The sequence below is a fragment of the Aristolochia californica genome, unplaced genomic scaffold (assembly GCF_029961685.1).
Source record: "Aristolochia californica isolate CCGP_79_NKW_82.1479 unplaced genomic scaffold, dmAriCali1.0.hap1 SCAF_15, whole genome shotgun sequence".
NCBI lineage: Eukaryota > Viridiplantae > Streptophyta > Magnoliopsida > Piperales > Aristolochiaceae > Aristolochia > Aristolochia californica.
In genome coordinates this window covers 24,471,933-24,490,074 of record NW_027181826.1, presented here as the reverse complement: position 1 = coordinate 24,490,074, position 18,142 = coordinate 24,471,933, and the positions used below count along the sequence as shown (strand labels likewise).

General features: G+C 36.6%; 1 protein-coding gene across 1 annotated transcript; it reads left to right on the top strand.

Moving 5' to 3' along the window:
- Window positions 1-9,354: 9,354 nt before the first annotated feature.
- LOC137951796 (cytochrome P450 97B2, chloroplastic) lies at window positions 9,355-17,997 on the top strand. Its single transcript, XM_068798712.1, has 14 exons — window positions 9,355-9,588; window positions 10,604-10,784; window positions 10,947-11,054; window positions 11,152-11,236; window positions 12,409-12,647; window positions 13,448-13,621; window positions 13,804-13,851; window positions 14,027-14,086; window positions 14,751-14,837; window positions 14,969-15,057; window positions 15,791-15,882; window positions 16,626-16,687; window positions 17,431-17,580; window positions 17,663-17,997. The coding sequence occupies exons 1-14, from the start codon at window positions 9,440-9,442 to the stop codon at window positions 17,885-17,887; spliced, it is 1,749 nt and encodes a 582-aa protein (XP_068654813.1). The 5' UTR covers window positions 9,355-9,439; the 3' UTR covers window positions 17,888-17,997.
- Window positions 17,998-18,142: the final 145 nt, after the last annotated feature.

Sequence of the window (18,142 nt, the reverse complement as noted above, 5' to 3'; positions counted from 1 at the left end):
CTATTAGTTAAAATTATTAAATTTTATTATTATCTAAATAATTATATAATAATTTATTTAAAACAATTTATAAATAATAAGTTGAATACTTGTGCTATTTTAAACAAGTGAAATATATTTAACTTAAATTTAAATTATTTTCATTAAAAATTAATTAGTATAGTAATTCATATTTCACATATTATTCAATGCTTTACATAAATAAAGAAGTTATCACTAAAAAAATGTAACAATTTTTATTTTATTTTAATAATTTATAAATGAATAATATATAATAATTTAGTTCATTTATGTGAAATAGTTTATGAATTATATAAATTTATTTAAAATTTTTGTAAAGTTTTATTAAATTGAATTAGTATGTTAACTATATACTGCAGAAACCAAATTCCCGAAATTAAACTATAGAGATGATTTTTGGATTCATCTTATTCATGTACATGACTTGAATATTAGTGCTCCACTAACGACGTCAGAAGATGAACTGAATAAGGCAGCTAAAGTTCATCTCTTACATCAAGTTGACTAACCTACCGTCACTTTCAAACTGCACTAACCTCCCCTAGGTAACTTTCAAATGTGACCTTATTTCTGCATAACACAAAGGAATGGATGACATAACCCTATCTCTATACCTGCAAAGGAGGAGGAGCTCTGCTTTCGCCTCCTTTGACCTGTGGATCTCTCTCATGGTGTGGAAAACAGTGGATGGGGTGTAGCTAGGGGTAGCATCGAGCCGAGCCGAGCCCGAACCTGTTTATGTTCGAACCGAGTTTGATTTAAATATTTCGAGCTACGCTTTGAGCCAAGCTTCTTCTCGAGCCTAAAATTGTTATCGAGCTCGAGCCCAAAAATTTTAATCGAGTTCGAGCCGAGCTCGAGCTTCAACATACATTAAAAACTTTTCAAAAAATATATACCAAATAAATTATATATAAAAATATGCATACATTTTACATAAAATTGGGCATAACCTATATATATAATACATGTATAAGATTGGGCATGACCTCTACTTAAAATTGAGCACAATCTATGTATATAATACCTGTATAAAATTAGGCATAACCTCTACTTAAAATTGGGCATAATCTATACACATAATACCTGCATAAACACTCCATAAAATTGCCTATACATTCCATAAACACTCCATGAAATTGTTTATACACTTCATACACTCCATGAAATAGTCTAAATACTCCATACACTGCATCACATTATGAATAAACTCCATACAATAATCAAACACAACAAAATTAAATGAAATATCACTATCAATTTATAATCACCTAAACAAAATCTATAAATATATTATAAATTTACAAACTATAGTTGTTTATCTTCATGCTAGAAATATATACATCCCTGCATGAGCAAAATCTCCACCTATGACAAAAATAAAAAAATAACATTAGTTATTGTCAGATTAAAAAATACTTTTCTACTACTAGTTACTTAATGTCATTAAAAATATTAAAATTACTTCATCGTCAGGTGGCAGAGCAAGCGGCTAGTGCGGACGGAATTTCATCGTCAGGTGGAAGAGCAGTTGCATTAGAGGCGGTTGGTGCGGGCGGAATTTCATCATCAGGTGGCAGAGCAGCGACGCTGAAAACAGTTAGTGCGAATGGAATTGCCTCATCCGATGGAAGAGCAGCGACACTAGAGGTGGTTGAGGCGGACGGAATTGTATTGTCCGAAGGAAGGGTAAGGTAGTGGCTGGGGCAGATGGAATCACATCGTCCGGATCGGATGAAGGGTTTTTTTTTTTAATAAAAAAAATCCCGCACGTGCAAAACTCACAAGTGTGAAAGCCCACATCCGAGTTCGCACGCAGTGCGGGACGACGCGTCCAAGGGGGAAAATTATTTTCCCCCTAGAACTTAGGTTGTCTCGGTGCTGGCGAGACGGGCGGCGAGGGGGGGTGGCGGCGCCGGCAGACGGGAGCGGTCCGCTGTGGCTTGAGGGGCGAACGGCGGCAACGGGGTCGACCGATTTCAGCTGTAAATCGACGATGAGAGAAGAGAGAAGGAATATCGGGTGGGGTGGGGTGGGGGGGTTCTATGCGGCTCCGGCTGGCTGGGGTGGTCTTCATTGTGGCCGGAGGGAAGAACGGCGCAGCCACACCCCCCCGATCCAGAGATGACTCCTGAAAATCCCACCAATTCCCGAATCGTTACTTGTTAAATTAACGAGTCGGCTCGCGAGCTAGGTGGCTCTGGTCGATTTCTGATCTAGAGCTTGAGCCGAGATCCAGAGATAACGAATCGAACCAAGCCGAACTCAAACCGGCTCGGTTCAAAGCCACCCCTAGGTGCAGCCACCCTATTTTTTAGACAAAAGTAGCAACGTTGTCCTCTCCTTCTTCCTCTATTCGCTCTCCCGAGTGATTGGATAGGATGACCCTATGCTTCTCCAAGGGGTTTGCAAATTACCATCCACAAGTAAAGGTACATCATTGAGTTTAGCCAATGTGTATATCTACTAGTGAGCTTACCTTTCAAATGTGACCTTACCTTTCATCGAGTTGGCGTATGAGTGAGAAGATTGTGGAGGGCCAATGTCTTAGTGAGAAGCATTGGTGGTAGGGAAAGACAAAACGAAAGAGAAGAAAGGTGGAAGAGGTGAGGGTCAGTGTGGAGGCCATGTGTGTGGATGGGGACAAAGGAAGGCTGACAGAGGCAAGAATGAGATGGAATGAGAGGTGTTACTGAGAATGAGAGGGAACGAGAGGTGTCATCGAGAATGAGAGGCAATTGAGAGTGAGAGGGATTTTCATTTTCGAGGACGAGGTGAGGTCCGGTGACCAATGACAACGATGGAGATGCTACGTGGGAGGGAATGTGAGGCTATTGAAAAGGATTTTCGAATAAGAGGTGAGGGGCGATGGAGGCTAGGAAGAGGCTCTCCGGTGAACGACGAACAACGTTGGTTGGAATGAAGCTCTCAGGCAAACAATGAATGGTGATGGCGAAGAAGAGGCGAGGCGATGTCTTAGGCTAAGGCAAAATGAGAGGAAATGAACAGGGATGAACGCGAACTTTCACCTTCACCATTGATCAAGATCTGACAACCAGAATAGCCGTTTCGAATTTTTTGCACAAAACTCAATTTCGTACCTGATCATCCCTTTATATATGCTAGTTTATTCCGTCTCTCGAAGTGGCTATTTTGTTTAGTCTCTCAAACAAACAACAAATGGTGACGGAGGCAATGGCTTAGGCAAAGGTGAAATAAGAGAGAATGAGCGGGGATGAACACAAACTTTTGCCTTTACCGTTGATCAAAATCGGACGCCCAAAATAGTTGTTTCCTATTTTTTGCACGATCATCCCTCTATATATAGAATAAATAAAAATGATGAAATCAAAAGAAAATGGATTTGGTATGATAAATTGTCTTGTTTAATTAAAGAATCATTAGTCCACTTGAATCAGGAGATGAACTTCAATCGTATTATTCCGGTCATCTCTTGACATTGTTATAAATTGGATGAATCCGAGGATGATGCCGGTTTAATTTCCGGATTCAGGATTCCCTTAGTTTTTTGGATATCATGCGTCAGGATGTGTTGTCGGGGAAGGCCGAATTTTTTTTTTCTCTCCCACACTCTTCTCTCTCTCTCTCTCGGTATGCTTCATCTGCTCTCGGTCTCTTCTTCCTCTAAAATTTTATTTTCCCTCTCGGCCTCCCTCTCCCTTCTCCCTCCCTACGCCGAACATCGTCGCACGACTCCGTGGCAGCTCCTATCGCAAAGTTGCTCAGTCACAGGGCCTCCGACATAGCGTTGTGTCCGTCGCAGCCCTCACAACGCCCCCTTTCCCGGTCGGAGCGCCTCTGTTGCAGCGCCTCCAGCGTAGCGTCATCTCCGTTATGGGGCCGCCTCCGTCGCAAGCCTCGTAGCGCCGCCCCAGGTCCGCCTTCGTTGCAGAGCCTCCGTCACAGCGCCGTGAGGAAAAAGATGAACTGCTGCCGATTTAATTTTTCCGAAGTTAGGAAAAATTAAACCCACACTGGTTCTGCCCGAGTCTCAGACTCGACTGCCCGAGTTCAGGCGAGTTAATCCGGGTCAACTCGGTTTAAAAAAAAGGATTTTGCAAGCATGGCTAACCTTGCTAATCCCAATCATCCGCTGTATCTTCACTATTCAGATCAGCGTGTGCTGGTTCTTGTACCACAACTCCTCATTAAGGATAATTATTATACATGTAGTCATTTCATGACTATGACTTTAACAGTAAAAAACAAATATAGTTTTGTTGATGGATCACCGATTTTTGTTTATTCATTATATTTATTTTTTTAATTAATGTATTATATTAGTGATTTAATCTTGGTAATTAAAAAAATTATTAAATAAAAAATTTGATAAATTATTTTGGTTTAATTAACCCATTTTTATAATTAATAAAACCAATATTTTTAAATTTAATAAAAAATATTATTAATTAATAATATGTAAAAATATATAGTGTGTTAAAGTTGGCATTTGATCAATTCTTTTTGTTTAATCATTCTTTTTTATGTTAAATTATATCTTATGTTATTAATAAATTAATAACTTAATTTATTATATTTGTTTATGTTATTTTTAACCTTATTTATCTATTTTAATAATTAATCATGTACACAGTTAATTGGCTCGTGTAATTACTGTATTAATATACAATAAATTACAATCATTAATTAATATAATATCTAATTTAATTAATATAATATCTAATTTAATTAATTAGTATATTTTAATTATACATTAAATTATTTATTAGTGTAGTAATCATGTTTTTTTACCTAATTTGAGGTTTAGGTATTATGTTTTAATTAAGTATATTATTACAAGTTACTCATTCTCTTATTTTTTATATTTTTCTCATTTTGGGGCACCAACACTGGAAATAGTTTTCCAGTGCACATGAATTCATCTGTACTAACACCAAATTTGAAGTTAAAGTAGATGATTCAAATTATTTGAAATTGAATTTAAAATTGAAGTTCATGTTGACATATATGGGGGGTTAGTCAACTTGAAGGACGAGATGATCTTCAACCACATAACGCCCTTCAACACTTGAAGTTGTTAGTAGAGCGCATATGAAGTTTCATCTCGATGCAGGGGATGAAGGGGTCCTTCATCTCCACGGTTTAATTTCGATCATGTGGAAGAAGGCCTTGTTTGATCTTCTTTGAATTGAAGGACGGGCGACGCTCGATTTTTCCCCTCTCTCTCCTCGCACCCCCCATCGCTCGTCGTCATTTCTCATTTTTTCTTCCTCTCTCCCGCACTCCCTCTCTGTCTCCCTGCGCCCCCGACGTCGTTGCTGCCAAAATCGATCTCGTCCTTCGTCTTCGGCCACCGTCTCAGTTCCCTCTCGTCTCCGGCCTCATCTTTCGGTCTTCTCTCGGCCTCGCCCTCTCTCTCGCACCCCCTCTCTCGTCTCCGTGACTCCCTCTCTTCTCTCGGACTCACTCTCTCTCGCTTCTCTCTCTCTATTCCCTCCCGACCTCCCTTTCTTCTCTGTCTTCTCCCTCTCTTCTCCCTTTCAGCCTCCCACTCCCTTATCTCTATGGCTAGTCTCCTTTCCCCCGAAAATACCTTCTGATTTCGTTCGATTTTCCCATTTCCATTTCGATTTTCTTCGATTTTGGACATTTGGGCATCAATTGCTGAATATCTACTTCGATTAGGTATCGATTTCACTCTTCGGCTTCGGATTTCCCCAAATTTCAGAAGGTATGCCTAGACCCTAATTTTTTTATATTAAATTAGTGTTTTATTTGATTTAAATTTATTTTCAGTGCGTAATTGGGGGTTATTTGTGCATTATTTTGGGATTTAGGGTTATGGTTTATAGTCGAAATTCTGGATTCGTGTATGGATTATTTTTAGGGTTTGCTGCTCGGTATTTAAGGGTCCGGTAATTAGGGTTTAGGGTTTATGGTTAAGGATTTAGGGTATTTTAGGGATTTGGGCTTTTAAGGTTTAGGGGGTTTAGGGTTTTTAAGGTTTTGGAAGTTTTGTGTTTTTAAGCTATAAGTTTTTTTGGGTTTAGGGTTTGGAATTAGGGTGTAGGGTTTAGGGTTTAGGGCTTTTACTGTATTAAGTTATGGAATTAGTGTTTAGGGTTTAGAGTTTAGTAGGTGATAGGGTTTAGGGTTTGATGGTTTAGGTTTTTTTTTTATGGTTTGTGTTTCGGGTTTAGGGTTTAGGGTTTAGGTTAAGGATTTAGGGTATTTTAGGGATTAGGGTTTTTAAGGTTTAAGGGGTTTAGGGTTTAGGGTTTAGTTTAAGGATTTAGGGTATTTTAGGGATTAGAGTTTTTAAGGTTTAGGGGGTTTATGGTTTTTTTGGTTTAGGGTTTGGAATTAGGGTTTAGGGTTTTGGGCTTTTAAGGGATTAAGTTCTGGAATTAGTATTTAGGGGTTTTTAGTCCAATTCAAACAAGGCTGAGTCGCTTACACGGGCGTCCATTAACCAATGAAACCCGACCCCCATCATTGACGAGGTATAGTTCGTAGTGACTGCAAAGTTATATGGGGCTCTACCAGGGGTGTTCGGTGAATTTGGACTTGATGTGTGTGTTTTCTCATTGTTTAGTGCATATGCAGTAGTGAAAATAGTTTAATTAATTTTGAAATATTTTAAAATGTTATTGAGGATTTTTGAAGTGCTATGGAATGTTTTTGCCATATGGTGAGGAGATTCGGGTGTTATACATAACCACCACATGGTATTTTCTTTTTTTTGTAGTTCGATTTAACCCATCGGCTTTGATTTTTCTCAAATTTCATAAGGTAAGTCTAAACTCTATTTTTTTTTTATTAATTTTGTGTTGTATTAGATTTGCCTGATAGACAGCTACTTGAGATTGATATATCCTACTTTTAATATTGTTGAGAACTTGTTGACCAATGCCATTTCAACTGTTGTTCTAAGATTTTGTTTTCCAATCTTATTTTTTTGGAGTAGGAGACTTTTGAGTCCGGAGGCCTGCTTGAGAATGTCTCATCAGGGCAATATTTATATCCCTATTCAGAATTTTTAGATTGTTAAAAGTAAACTAGTAAAGAATTGGCCCTTTTTTTTTTTACCATAATCATAGATTTATTCTGGATGTTCTTACTTGCATGTTAGGGGAATGCTGATGATGTAACAATTGCAGTATTGAAGGAGTTGCCTCCTCTACAAGAGAAAGATCAATCAAGGAGAAGATTTGGAGATCAGTTAATAGGGGGAAATGGGCGAGGAATAACTAGCATGAAGAGAAACAATTATTGTTTGTAAATTTATAATGGATTTATAGTTTTTATTTGGGCGAATGTAAATTGATAGTGATATTTTATTTAATTTTGTTGTGTTTGATTATTATATGGAGTTTATTTATAATGTTATGCAGTGTATGGAGTGTTTAAACTATTTTATGGAGTGTATATAAACAATTCCATGGAGTGTTTATGGAGTGTTTATGCAGGTATTATGTATATTGATTATGCCTAATTTTAAGTAGAGGTCATGCCGAATTTTATACAGGTATTATATACATAGATTATGCTCAATTTTAATAAGAGGTTATGCCCAATCTTATACATGTATTATATATATAGGTTATGCCTAATTTTATGTAGGGATTATATTCAATTTTATGTAAAATGTATACAGACAGCGACGATTGCGATGGTATTGAGGATGTGGGTAGCCAAGTAACAGGCTTTCGGAGGCAGAGTGCATTAGAATCCACAAGAACCGCACAATTTCAAGATGCCATATCGACTTCCATGTGGAACGATAAATGATGGTTGTATCTTATTACTTTTGAACATGCGTCGTTTATATGTACTAAACTTGTAACTTGATGATTTTAATATTAAAGGCACGAACTCGTTATTAGAATAATCTTTTTTTTAGGTTATTAACAAAGTTGTATATGTATTTATTTATTATTTTTGTTCAATTTTATTACTATATTAAACTTCATATTTAAGTCTATGGTAAATAAAATATAATTAAAGTATGAATTTGATTAATTAATTACATTTAATTTTGTCAAAATATATTATTAATTAATACCATGTAAAAAAGCTATCTTATGTTATTAATATAATACTTTTTATTCATTAATCATAAATTTTTTTATTTACTCTATTGTATTAGTGATTTAATAGTGGTAATTAAAATATTGGTAACTCAAACATTTGGTTTAATTAACTTATTTTTATAATTAATAAAATCAATGGTTTTAAATTTCTAAGATGAAGTTGTCCACCCTATTTCGAAGATTTCGAAGATGAAGTTGTCCACACTAACACCCATTTCAAAGATGAAGATCATGTAGATGCATAAGATGAAGATGAAGATGAAGATGAAGATGAAGATCAAATTTTCATTTTGTTGACTAACTCTCCCTTATTCCCTCTCATGTTGACATAGGTCGAATCAGTTTGGGTTAGATTCCCTCTATAATGAAAAATGAGTGCACTCCTATTGTGGACCAAGTGGTCCAAAAGATCCATTAAATCCCATCTTAGTCATTACGCTGCCTTAGTGATGTTTGTCCAGATTGACGTTAATTTTTCCTTCGTTCTTTATGACTATGGTTAGTAAAGGCCTTAGATTGAGGATGTCTTCTTGAGTGAATATCTCTTTTCTTCTAAATAAGTAATCCCTGTTAGCAATTCATCATAATAGTACGAATTAGCAGTCGAAAGACTCATCAGGAATTCAACAAGAGTTGCCTCCTCCCTTAAAAAAATCCTACCATAAACATATCATTAATTTCATAATCTGCGCAGAGGGTTGCAATCTGAGTTAAAAAACGCTTATTAAAGTCGAAATATTGATAATGTAGACGTCATTTGGATAGAAAAGAGCCTTTTGACGATGCAGATCGAAGAGCAGTAGTGGCTTCCCCACTCCCATTTCTCTTTTTCGAATATTCACGGTCAAGAACCCATTACGGCAATACCCCACTCTTTTAAGTGCGCACCATGTTTGAGCTTTAGAGTGGAGCTCTGTTTTTCTTGATTGTTGCTAGCTAATAAAATGGGCAAGATTCCATCAGAGGCATTTAAGATTACATTTTTTTCCGAACGCAAATTCCCTTTTGCGTACCATCTTTTCAGATTTCTCTGTACCTGATCATGGACGAATACGATCTTCAATTTGACTACGGAATGATCAGCAGGGGATTCATTGGACGAAACTGTGGATAACTATTGTTGAGTCTGGACAAAAAACTATGCAGTAAATTCTTGGACTGTTCATGTGCTCTGTCATTACTCGCTACCAAAATCTACTCCACAGGGGCACTAAGTCAGGGCGATAATATGACGGTCGTTTTACTTAAATCTATGAGCGCCCAAGAGTAGTCTTTTGTTCAGCTGGAGCAGGTGGGCATTATCACCATTACCGTGCGTGTTCCTCTCTGTTCTCCCTCTGGTTATGGCTACCGCTCTACTGCAGTTACCGACAGCCGTCAATGGGAGTTTCCAGGGAGCCAGCAGTCTGAAGATGGGTGTTTTATATACTAGGAGTTTACACTCGAACTGTACTCCCCATGTAAATATTTCTAAGAAATCGTTTCATACCAGGTCTGTCTTTACTTCTTTTTTATCGTTCGCTTGCTTTGTAGACTGTTTATATTCATATTGTAATGCATTTGAGGTCTTTTGAGATATCTCGAGGGAAGAAATGACACTATATTTGCGTCTTGATATGAAAAGAAGAAGGTGAGTCTGGAGCTAGACAGAAAATTTTCTTTCATGTGGTGTGGAGAGTTTCAATAAATTCCATTGGCGCCTATCCTGCTGGTCACAATTCTCCACGTAGATTGTGTTATTGGTCTTTCCCGTATTAGAGTTATAAACGAAAGCATCCAATGTCGTTTTTCTTTAATCTATGAGACTATGACTCTGGGGATTGACACCCAAGTTTGTACATCTCGTTTAAATATTTCAAAGGAATTGTTGAAAATAGAATATCTCTGACTTGTTTTCAATTTTTCTTTTCCATTTCTGAACTGAGTCTCATTTTTTCATTGTTCTGATTTGATTTGTATTGTTTATATACTGCATAGGGGGACTTTGGCTATCGAAAGTCTCAATGTCCTGATTGGAACAGAATTATTAAACTGTGGAGCTCGAGGAGAAAAGTTTAGGAATTGACTATCAACCATACTGAAATTCCGTTGGCTTTCTTCATGGCTATGACACTTCTCCACTCAGATTCTTGATGTTTACTTTAGTGGAGGGATAAAAAAAAAATTTAATTTTGTGCAGGAAAAGCAGAGTAATCTGGATTGATAGACTTTGATAGTTACTTTAAAGGTTTAGCATGAGAATACCCACCATGCATAGAGATGGAACTCATATTTTGAGCAGTTTAAAATACTTGGGTTGATGATTTGCATTTGTGAGTATTGACAATTTAATGTAGATAGTTGTAAAATCCATGTGTTTGATATACTATTTTGTCCTGTTTTCCATTTATAAAAGTTATACTTTCTTCTTAATTAATTTTAGTGGAAATTCTCACAGTCTTAGCATACAATACGTATCTTTCAATCAGCATATTGTAGTTATTTGGTAGACCCTGGTTCTCTTGCAGATGCCAGTCAACCCGTACTGAAGAGTCAAAGACCAGAAGAAACTTAATTGATAATGCAAGCAACCTCCTTACTAATTTGCTAAGTGGAGGAAGTGTTGGATCAATGCCAATTGCAGAAGGAGCTGTCTCTGATCTTTTTGGAAAACCTCTTTTTTTTTCCTTGTATGATTGGTTCTTAGAGGTACTCCTCTATATCATTCTGATTTTTGTCTTTTATACTTGATGGCATTTTTGGACTTCGACTCTGGGTAGTCATTTACAACAACAAAGGACATTTGCTAATTTTTTATATGACAGGATTATGTAGTCTTCAAATACCATAAGATTTTATTTCCATTGGCAGCATGGTGCAGTTTATAAACTGGCTTTTGGACCCAAAGCATTTGTTGTTGTGTCTGACCCCATCGTTGCACGACACATTCTTCGTGAAAATGCATATGCCTATGACAAGGTACTTACTTTACTTCATTGGCATCTCCTAGATGACGTGACTAAATCAGACCCTTTATGGTCTGTCATGGTTGCTTACATTGCCAATTATTTCGTAGGGAGTTCTTGCTGACATCTTGGAACCAATAATGGGAAAAGGGCTTATACCAGCAGATCTCGAAACTTGGAAACAGAGAAGAAGAGGTTGTAAAAAGTACTGTACTTGAAGCATGTTGCGTTACTTTTCTAATTAGGCCTTTTCACATATTAATGTGATTACGGTACACCTTTATTTCTCTGAACTTAATTATGGTAGAGTGGTAGCATCCTCTTGTTAAGACCTCCAGTGTAATTCAAGGCAACACAGACTACAGACAGCAAGTGACACTTCAGTACATACCACTCCTTTCCATGATTTATTTGTGGCTCAATTTTGTGCAAAGGGCTACTATTTATGCTGTTGTAGTCGGATTATTTCTCTGACTTTGGTTATATATTAAGGTGCTGCATCTATTTAAACAAATCATTATGAGTGCTACCATTGACTGCAGCATATTTTTTAACCTTCCACAATTTATGTGAGGAAATTTCTTGGTATCTGATTTTTTTTTAATTATTCAGGAGCATAAACAGATCAAAATGATGTAAATGTCTGAAGAATACTAATGGTTGTTCCTTCTATATGCAAATTAATCGCCAACTATGTTGCTAATATATTTTGGGCCTAAAAGATTTGTTGCATTAGTTTATTGTAGGCTGTTGCATTGTTGGTGGGGTTAAGTTCACAAGGATTAGACCCAGGTGTTTCTGTATCAATAACCAATAGTATAAGGGACAGTTTCTCTTCTTGGATCATATTGCCCCTCCTAGGCTGCTGGATTGGTCCTTTTGCTCAATGACCTCATGAGGTGGTTCTAGTATGAGGTCTTGGGTTCAGGTTTCACTGGGGTATAGGTTGTACATGTAATCAATTTTCTACTCATATTTTACAATTTTCACCTGCTGTCATCTCTTTGGATCATCTTTATCTTTCCTGCTTTTTCTGTTGTTAGTTCGTATGAGCTTCCTAGGCTGTTTGTTTGTTTTACACATTATTTAAGCATCCATTCCTTAGCTACAAATGCAGCCACTATTAGCTCTTTGTGATAGTCATTATTCTTGCGTAAATTGCTAAGAGGAACTTATATGGAATGTTGCTATAAAAAGGTTGGTATTTTGTTTGTAACTAAGGAGAGCATTCTGCTAATTGTCAAGGTTTGACCTAATATTTGGAGTTGAAACTTACAAGAGTACAGTCCAAAGAGATATTATGGCAATTTAGTATTAATAATGATATTTTATGGTGAAACTGACATTTATGTTTTCTGTGGTACCAGTTATTGCACCTGGGTTTCATGCCATATACTTGGAAGCCATGGTCAAAGTATTCACCCAATGCTCTGAAAAAACAGTTGAAAAATTTGAAAAGCTTTTAGAAAGAGAAAAAATGAGTGGAGGAAGTGCAATTGAGTCAGATCTTGAAGCTGAGTTTTCGAGTTTGGCACTTGATATTGTTGGGCTTGGTGTATTCAACTATGACTTTGGGTCCGTCACTAAAGAATCTCCAGTTATTAAGGTTCAAATGTATCCTATGATCTACGATGTTATACTTTCTTCTTTAATCCATATAATTGTGTCAGATAATATGAGGAATCTTCTGATGTGCGCTTCATTTAAACAGCCTAACCTTTGAGGCTCTTCATTTATTTTTATTTCAAAATCTGGCTATTCATCAGTTACAAATATGTTTTCTTCAAGATATCTCTATTTTGTGTATGTTTTTGCATCTAGAAGGAAAGCTTCAGAATCTTAGAATCATCCAGGATGCATTTGTTAAATGAAGAACTTGTGTATTGTTAACATCTGCATTTACTTGAGTGGGATTCCACTGAGAAGACCTCATAGTAGCTGGCAATAACTGCAGTGACATACCAATTGTTCAAAGTGTAGGCACTGTAGTAACAGCATTTTAATGACTATGACATGTGTGTATGTATCTACTGGCTTTTTCATAACAGAGAGCACAACCTCTTGACAAGAAAAAAATGATTAATTTTTTAATTTTATTTTCCATCTATAGTTGCCTGAAAAAATTACATAAATAAAACACTCTGAAAAGTGTTTATGGTTTATGACACTTGAGTTTAATATTGAAAAAATCATATTTTATTCTCCATGCTCAAAACAGTACATCCATTCTGATGAAATTTCTAAGCATAGTTTTTGTGGACGATGTTGTGGCTCATTGTCTCCACCTTTATGGAGGTTGGCTTTGAGAGGTGTTTTTTTTGCATAACTGTCTCCTCAATTTAGAAGGACTAAAGAGGAAAAAAGGACAGTTGGTTGCTTATATTATTGGTTCTGTATATGTTGCAGGCAGTATATGGTACCCTTTTTGAAGCTGAACACAGATCGACATTCTATATCCCTTACTGGAAGCTCCCCTTTGCAAAATGGATTGTTCCAAGGCAAAGAAAGTTTCAGAGGGATCTCAAGGTCATAAATGATTGTCTTGATGGACTCATAAAGAATGCCAAGGAAACAAGGCAGGTTAGGCCAAGTCAATCTAGAAATGGGTATCAATTTTGAAGTACTGACCTAGTAAATTTATTGCAGCTAAATATCGCCAGTTAATCTTTTAGATGTGGTCAGGGGAAATTTAAATGTGAAGATAAATTGTGGAAATATTGTTTAAAAACTGGATTTTGGTAACCTCCTTTCTTACATTTTAGGAAACTGATGTTGAGAAGCTTCAACAAAGGGATTACACGAATTTGAAGGTGAGTCTGCAACTTCAAGAGGAGTTTATGTTTTGTTACCATAATCTGAAAGCCTATGTTGTACCATATTTTAGAATTATAAGTATATTTTTATCTTGCAGGCAAAGAAGATGAATATATTTGATGACAATTACATTAATTTGGTTATTTTTTAATGTTTGGACTAAGATTACAGGATGCAAGTTTACTCCGGTTTCTTGTTGATATGAGGGGTGCTGATGTTGATGATCGCCAGGTAAGCATTAGGAATGTAAAGTTTGTTCCTTGTTGCTCTTGTGATGTTACTAAGAAATATGCATGAGTTTTGTCTTGCCTTTCTGAAAGTCATGAAGCTTGTTGGGGAAACTTTGTGATTGCCAAAACCAGCTTTACAATGGGCAATGTGTGAAGAAGAATGCCAGAATAATAGTTAGGATCAAATGAAATATGGAGAAGTAATAATAAAAAAAAATATTGAAAAATAAAAAGTATTAGATACTTTTTTTATTATTTTTTCCAAATGTTTTGTAAGATCAACAAATTCCCCAGCCAACTCTCTTGTAAAAGAAGGAAATGGTTGAGGACAACTTGTTGCCTATATTTCCTATTGTCTGTAGTGTCGTTTTATTCTGTGCTTCTTTATAAAGAATCTGTGCATGCCCTTTTTAATCCTTTCCTTAGCTAGTTAATTTCTTCAACTTTCAAAAAGAAGAAAAGTTCCAGATAAGATGATTTTCAGGAGAATGTCTAAAAAAAAAAAAGGATGACAAACAAATAAACTTTTAAGGTCCTATCAGTTATTGCTTCTTTAGCTAGTTTTTAAAGGCTCACTCTATTCTCTGAGGAATATCAGAGTACCTAAGAGATTTATATCATAATTCCGTCAGCCTTTCTTTGCTGACTAGCTTGGCTTTTGACAGCTTCGAGATGACCTCATGACCATGCTCATTGCTGGACATGAAACAATTGCAGCTGTTCTTACCTGGGCTGTTTTTTTACTTGCTCAGGTATGTATTATTCTAACTTCCTTCTCTACTTGTACTACTTTGTCTGTAACCTCCTTTTCCTATTAACACTTGTATTTATTTCTTAGATAGCTTCTCAGACATGTAAATATTTGAATGAGTTTGAATTGCAGAACCCGTCCAAAATGAAAAAGGCTCAGGCAGAGGTAGACTGTGTGGTTGGTCAAGGGATACCAACTTTTGAATGTCTGAAGAAATTGGAGTACGTGGCTTAGACAATATTGTTTATGTTAAGTATTTTTATTTTTATTTTCCAGTTTTTTGATAGTGTATGGCTTTTTATTTTCCAGTTTTTTGATAGTGTATGACTGAAAACAATGCCTATCTGTTTACAGAGTATAACTGCTGGAAAGAAGGGGTACCAAAGTGCTTCATTCAGTGCTATCCCCTTGTTCAGCTTGAATCCTGATTTTGTTTTCTCTGGTAAACTTAAATCTAGGTTTTAAAAAAAAGCAGTTTTCATTTTGGCTGACCCTTATGCCGTCTACTAACAGGAAACCACAATGTGTTTTTGTGAATGCTGATATTTTACTAAGAACTGAAAAATATACAAGGGATGATTCCCTTTTGTATTCCATGTTATGTGTTGTGACCATACATGGGCAATGAAACTTGTAAATGAGCAATTAAGTGGGTTTTCTAACTTTCACTTTGGGCTGTCAATCAAATATAGTAGGATTTTTCAATTGGCAAGACCCTGGGACTAGTGTAGTCTATTCATTGCAGAGGTACCTCAATTAATGTCCCCAATCTGTTCTTTCTTAGAGTTGATTTTTAGTTTTAAGTGTTTCACTGTGGTACTTGCTTCTTGAGAGGGCTGGACAATTGTCTGACCTGTGGCATACGGAGTGTACTACCTTGAGATAAAGTTCCTTTTGCATTTTGTTCTTTTATCTTATTGTGATTCATATGAAATTGTCTTCCTTGTCTTCCAGGTACATACGTCTTATAATAGTGGAAGCACTTCGTATGTACCCTCAACCACCACTACTTATTAGACGTGCACTGCAGTCTGATGTGATACCAGGTAATTATCTTCCTGAGATACTGGTATTAATGTCCAGCAGGTGAACACTAGTATTTTGCTTGAAGTGCAGTGGGTGGTTGAAGGAAGACAAGCCTCATGCAGAGTCATCTGATGAAACTTACCTGCTTTATAACCATGATAAACTGTCAATGGAACCTCACTAGATTCTGGATGAAAAGAAGTTACTGTTATGAACTTCTGAATTTGCTTTATTTTTTCTTTTAGACTATAGCATGGAGAATATTCCTGAGTGAAACATAGCTGAGAACTAGGTGGATATTTATATCGCTAGGCATGGCTACCTTGAAAATGTAAACGACACCAAGGAAAAACTTGGTCCTTGTTGGTAGACCACTGTTATTTGAACTAGATATTTTTTAACATTGTGTTGATCCTGCATCTGGGTCATCTTGATTCCAGCAGACAAATGTAACTTTTCTGATGAAAGTAGAGACCATTTGTCTGTTTTAAAATGTGAACCTTAAATACATGTAGGGACCGTTATTTGGTGAGGGAAGAGAACTAAGTTCTTCCCAAGGTTAGGGAGAATAGAGGTTTTAGAAGTGCATACCCCAACGAAATATCTGTGGCTCTGGTTTGTGACAACTGGTTTTGCCTTGAACCTCTCATGTATTTTTGCATTTTATCTAATTTTTATTTCATGTGTATAAATCATTGTGGCTTTTTCGAATTTGTTCTTCTTGTATTGCGACCTGCCTCACGTTTGTAATTTTATTGTTCAGGAGGTCATAATGGTGATGAAGATGGTTATGCAATTCCTGCTGGGACCGACATATTTGTTTCTGTGAGTTGCCTTTCTACTAATTAGCTTTCTTTCAACTAATTTGATTTGTTTTGCCTGACCCATTTCATTCTGTTCCTCTAATAGAACACGTGCTGCTAAGCTCGTAGCTAGGCTTGTTGTACTTTACCTAAAAGTGATTTGAAGAATGAATGAAAATCAATGTCCATGGAATGTCAATTTATTTTTCTTATAATCCCCATTTTTTAATCATATTCCTCACAGGGTCTGTTGGTCAACCCCCTCCCTGCAATGTTCTTTTATTTTTTAGGATAAATTAAGTTTCTACATTTCTCAGCTCTGTGTTTTGATTTTACTTGAACATTTGTTCTACTCGTTCTCCTCCAAGAACTGCTTTAGTGCAATACTTTTCCTAATAGATCGGAGGCTTAGTAGATGCCAATTGCCTGATACAAAGTGAGGTAGCCCATGGTAAAAGGGAGACACAACAACCCGCACAGGCCTCAGGGAACTAGGATAGCCAGCAGTGGCTGCTTTTTAAGGAGTGCCTGACACAACAAAACCACAGATACTAATTTTACAGCTCAGAATATCAAGATTATACTAATCCAAGATGTACATAGGGGCTTATTGTTGCTCATCTATAGGCATGACCCATCAAGAACTGCGATATAAAAACTCATTAATTGTTTGTCTTCTTTATAAGTAGTGAAAAACTTTTATTTGACTAACAAAAGATGGTGTAACACTAAATGTATGGTATTCTTGGACTCTTGACTCTGCAGGTATACAACCTTCACAGGTCTCCATATTTCTGGGACCAACCCAATGAGTTCAAACCTGAAAGGTTCTTGGTACCAAAGGAGAGCCAGGGTGTCAAAGGATGGGCGGGTTTTGATCCAGCACGAAGCCCCGGAGCAATGTACCCAAATGAGGTAATCCACCATAAGTTGTTCTTACAACTCTTTTATTTCTGTTAAACACGGATGGTTAAAACTAATCGTTTCCTCCTGTTAGATCATATCCGATTTTGCTTTTCTACCATTTGGAGGGGGTCCTAGGAAGTGTGTGGGAGACCAGTTTGCTCTCTTGGAATCAACAGTGGCCTTGACCATGCTCTTGCAGAAGTTTGATGTGGAACTGAAAGGATCGCCGGATTCAGTGGAACTTGTTACAGGGGCGACGATACATACTAAGCAAGGGTTATGGTGCAGATTGAGAAAGAGGTCTTCTTTATCCTGAACTTTTGGCCCCAATCAGTAGTTGCTCTGCAAGTTAAAAGGTTCTTGTCAATTCCATGAAGGTCCTCAGAAATTGTAAAGCCTTGTCAATTCGATTCGTATTATTTTCAAGTTCTTCAAGTCCACTCTCACTATCTCAAAGGAAAAAAGAAAAAAATAAAAGAACATTTAATAACAAAAAAGGTGGTAAAAAGAGTTGATGAGCTCTGTGTGGCATTCAAATTGAGATATGATATAGGAGTGATATTATTAATCT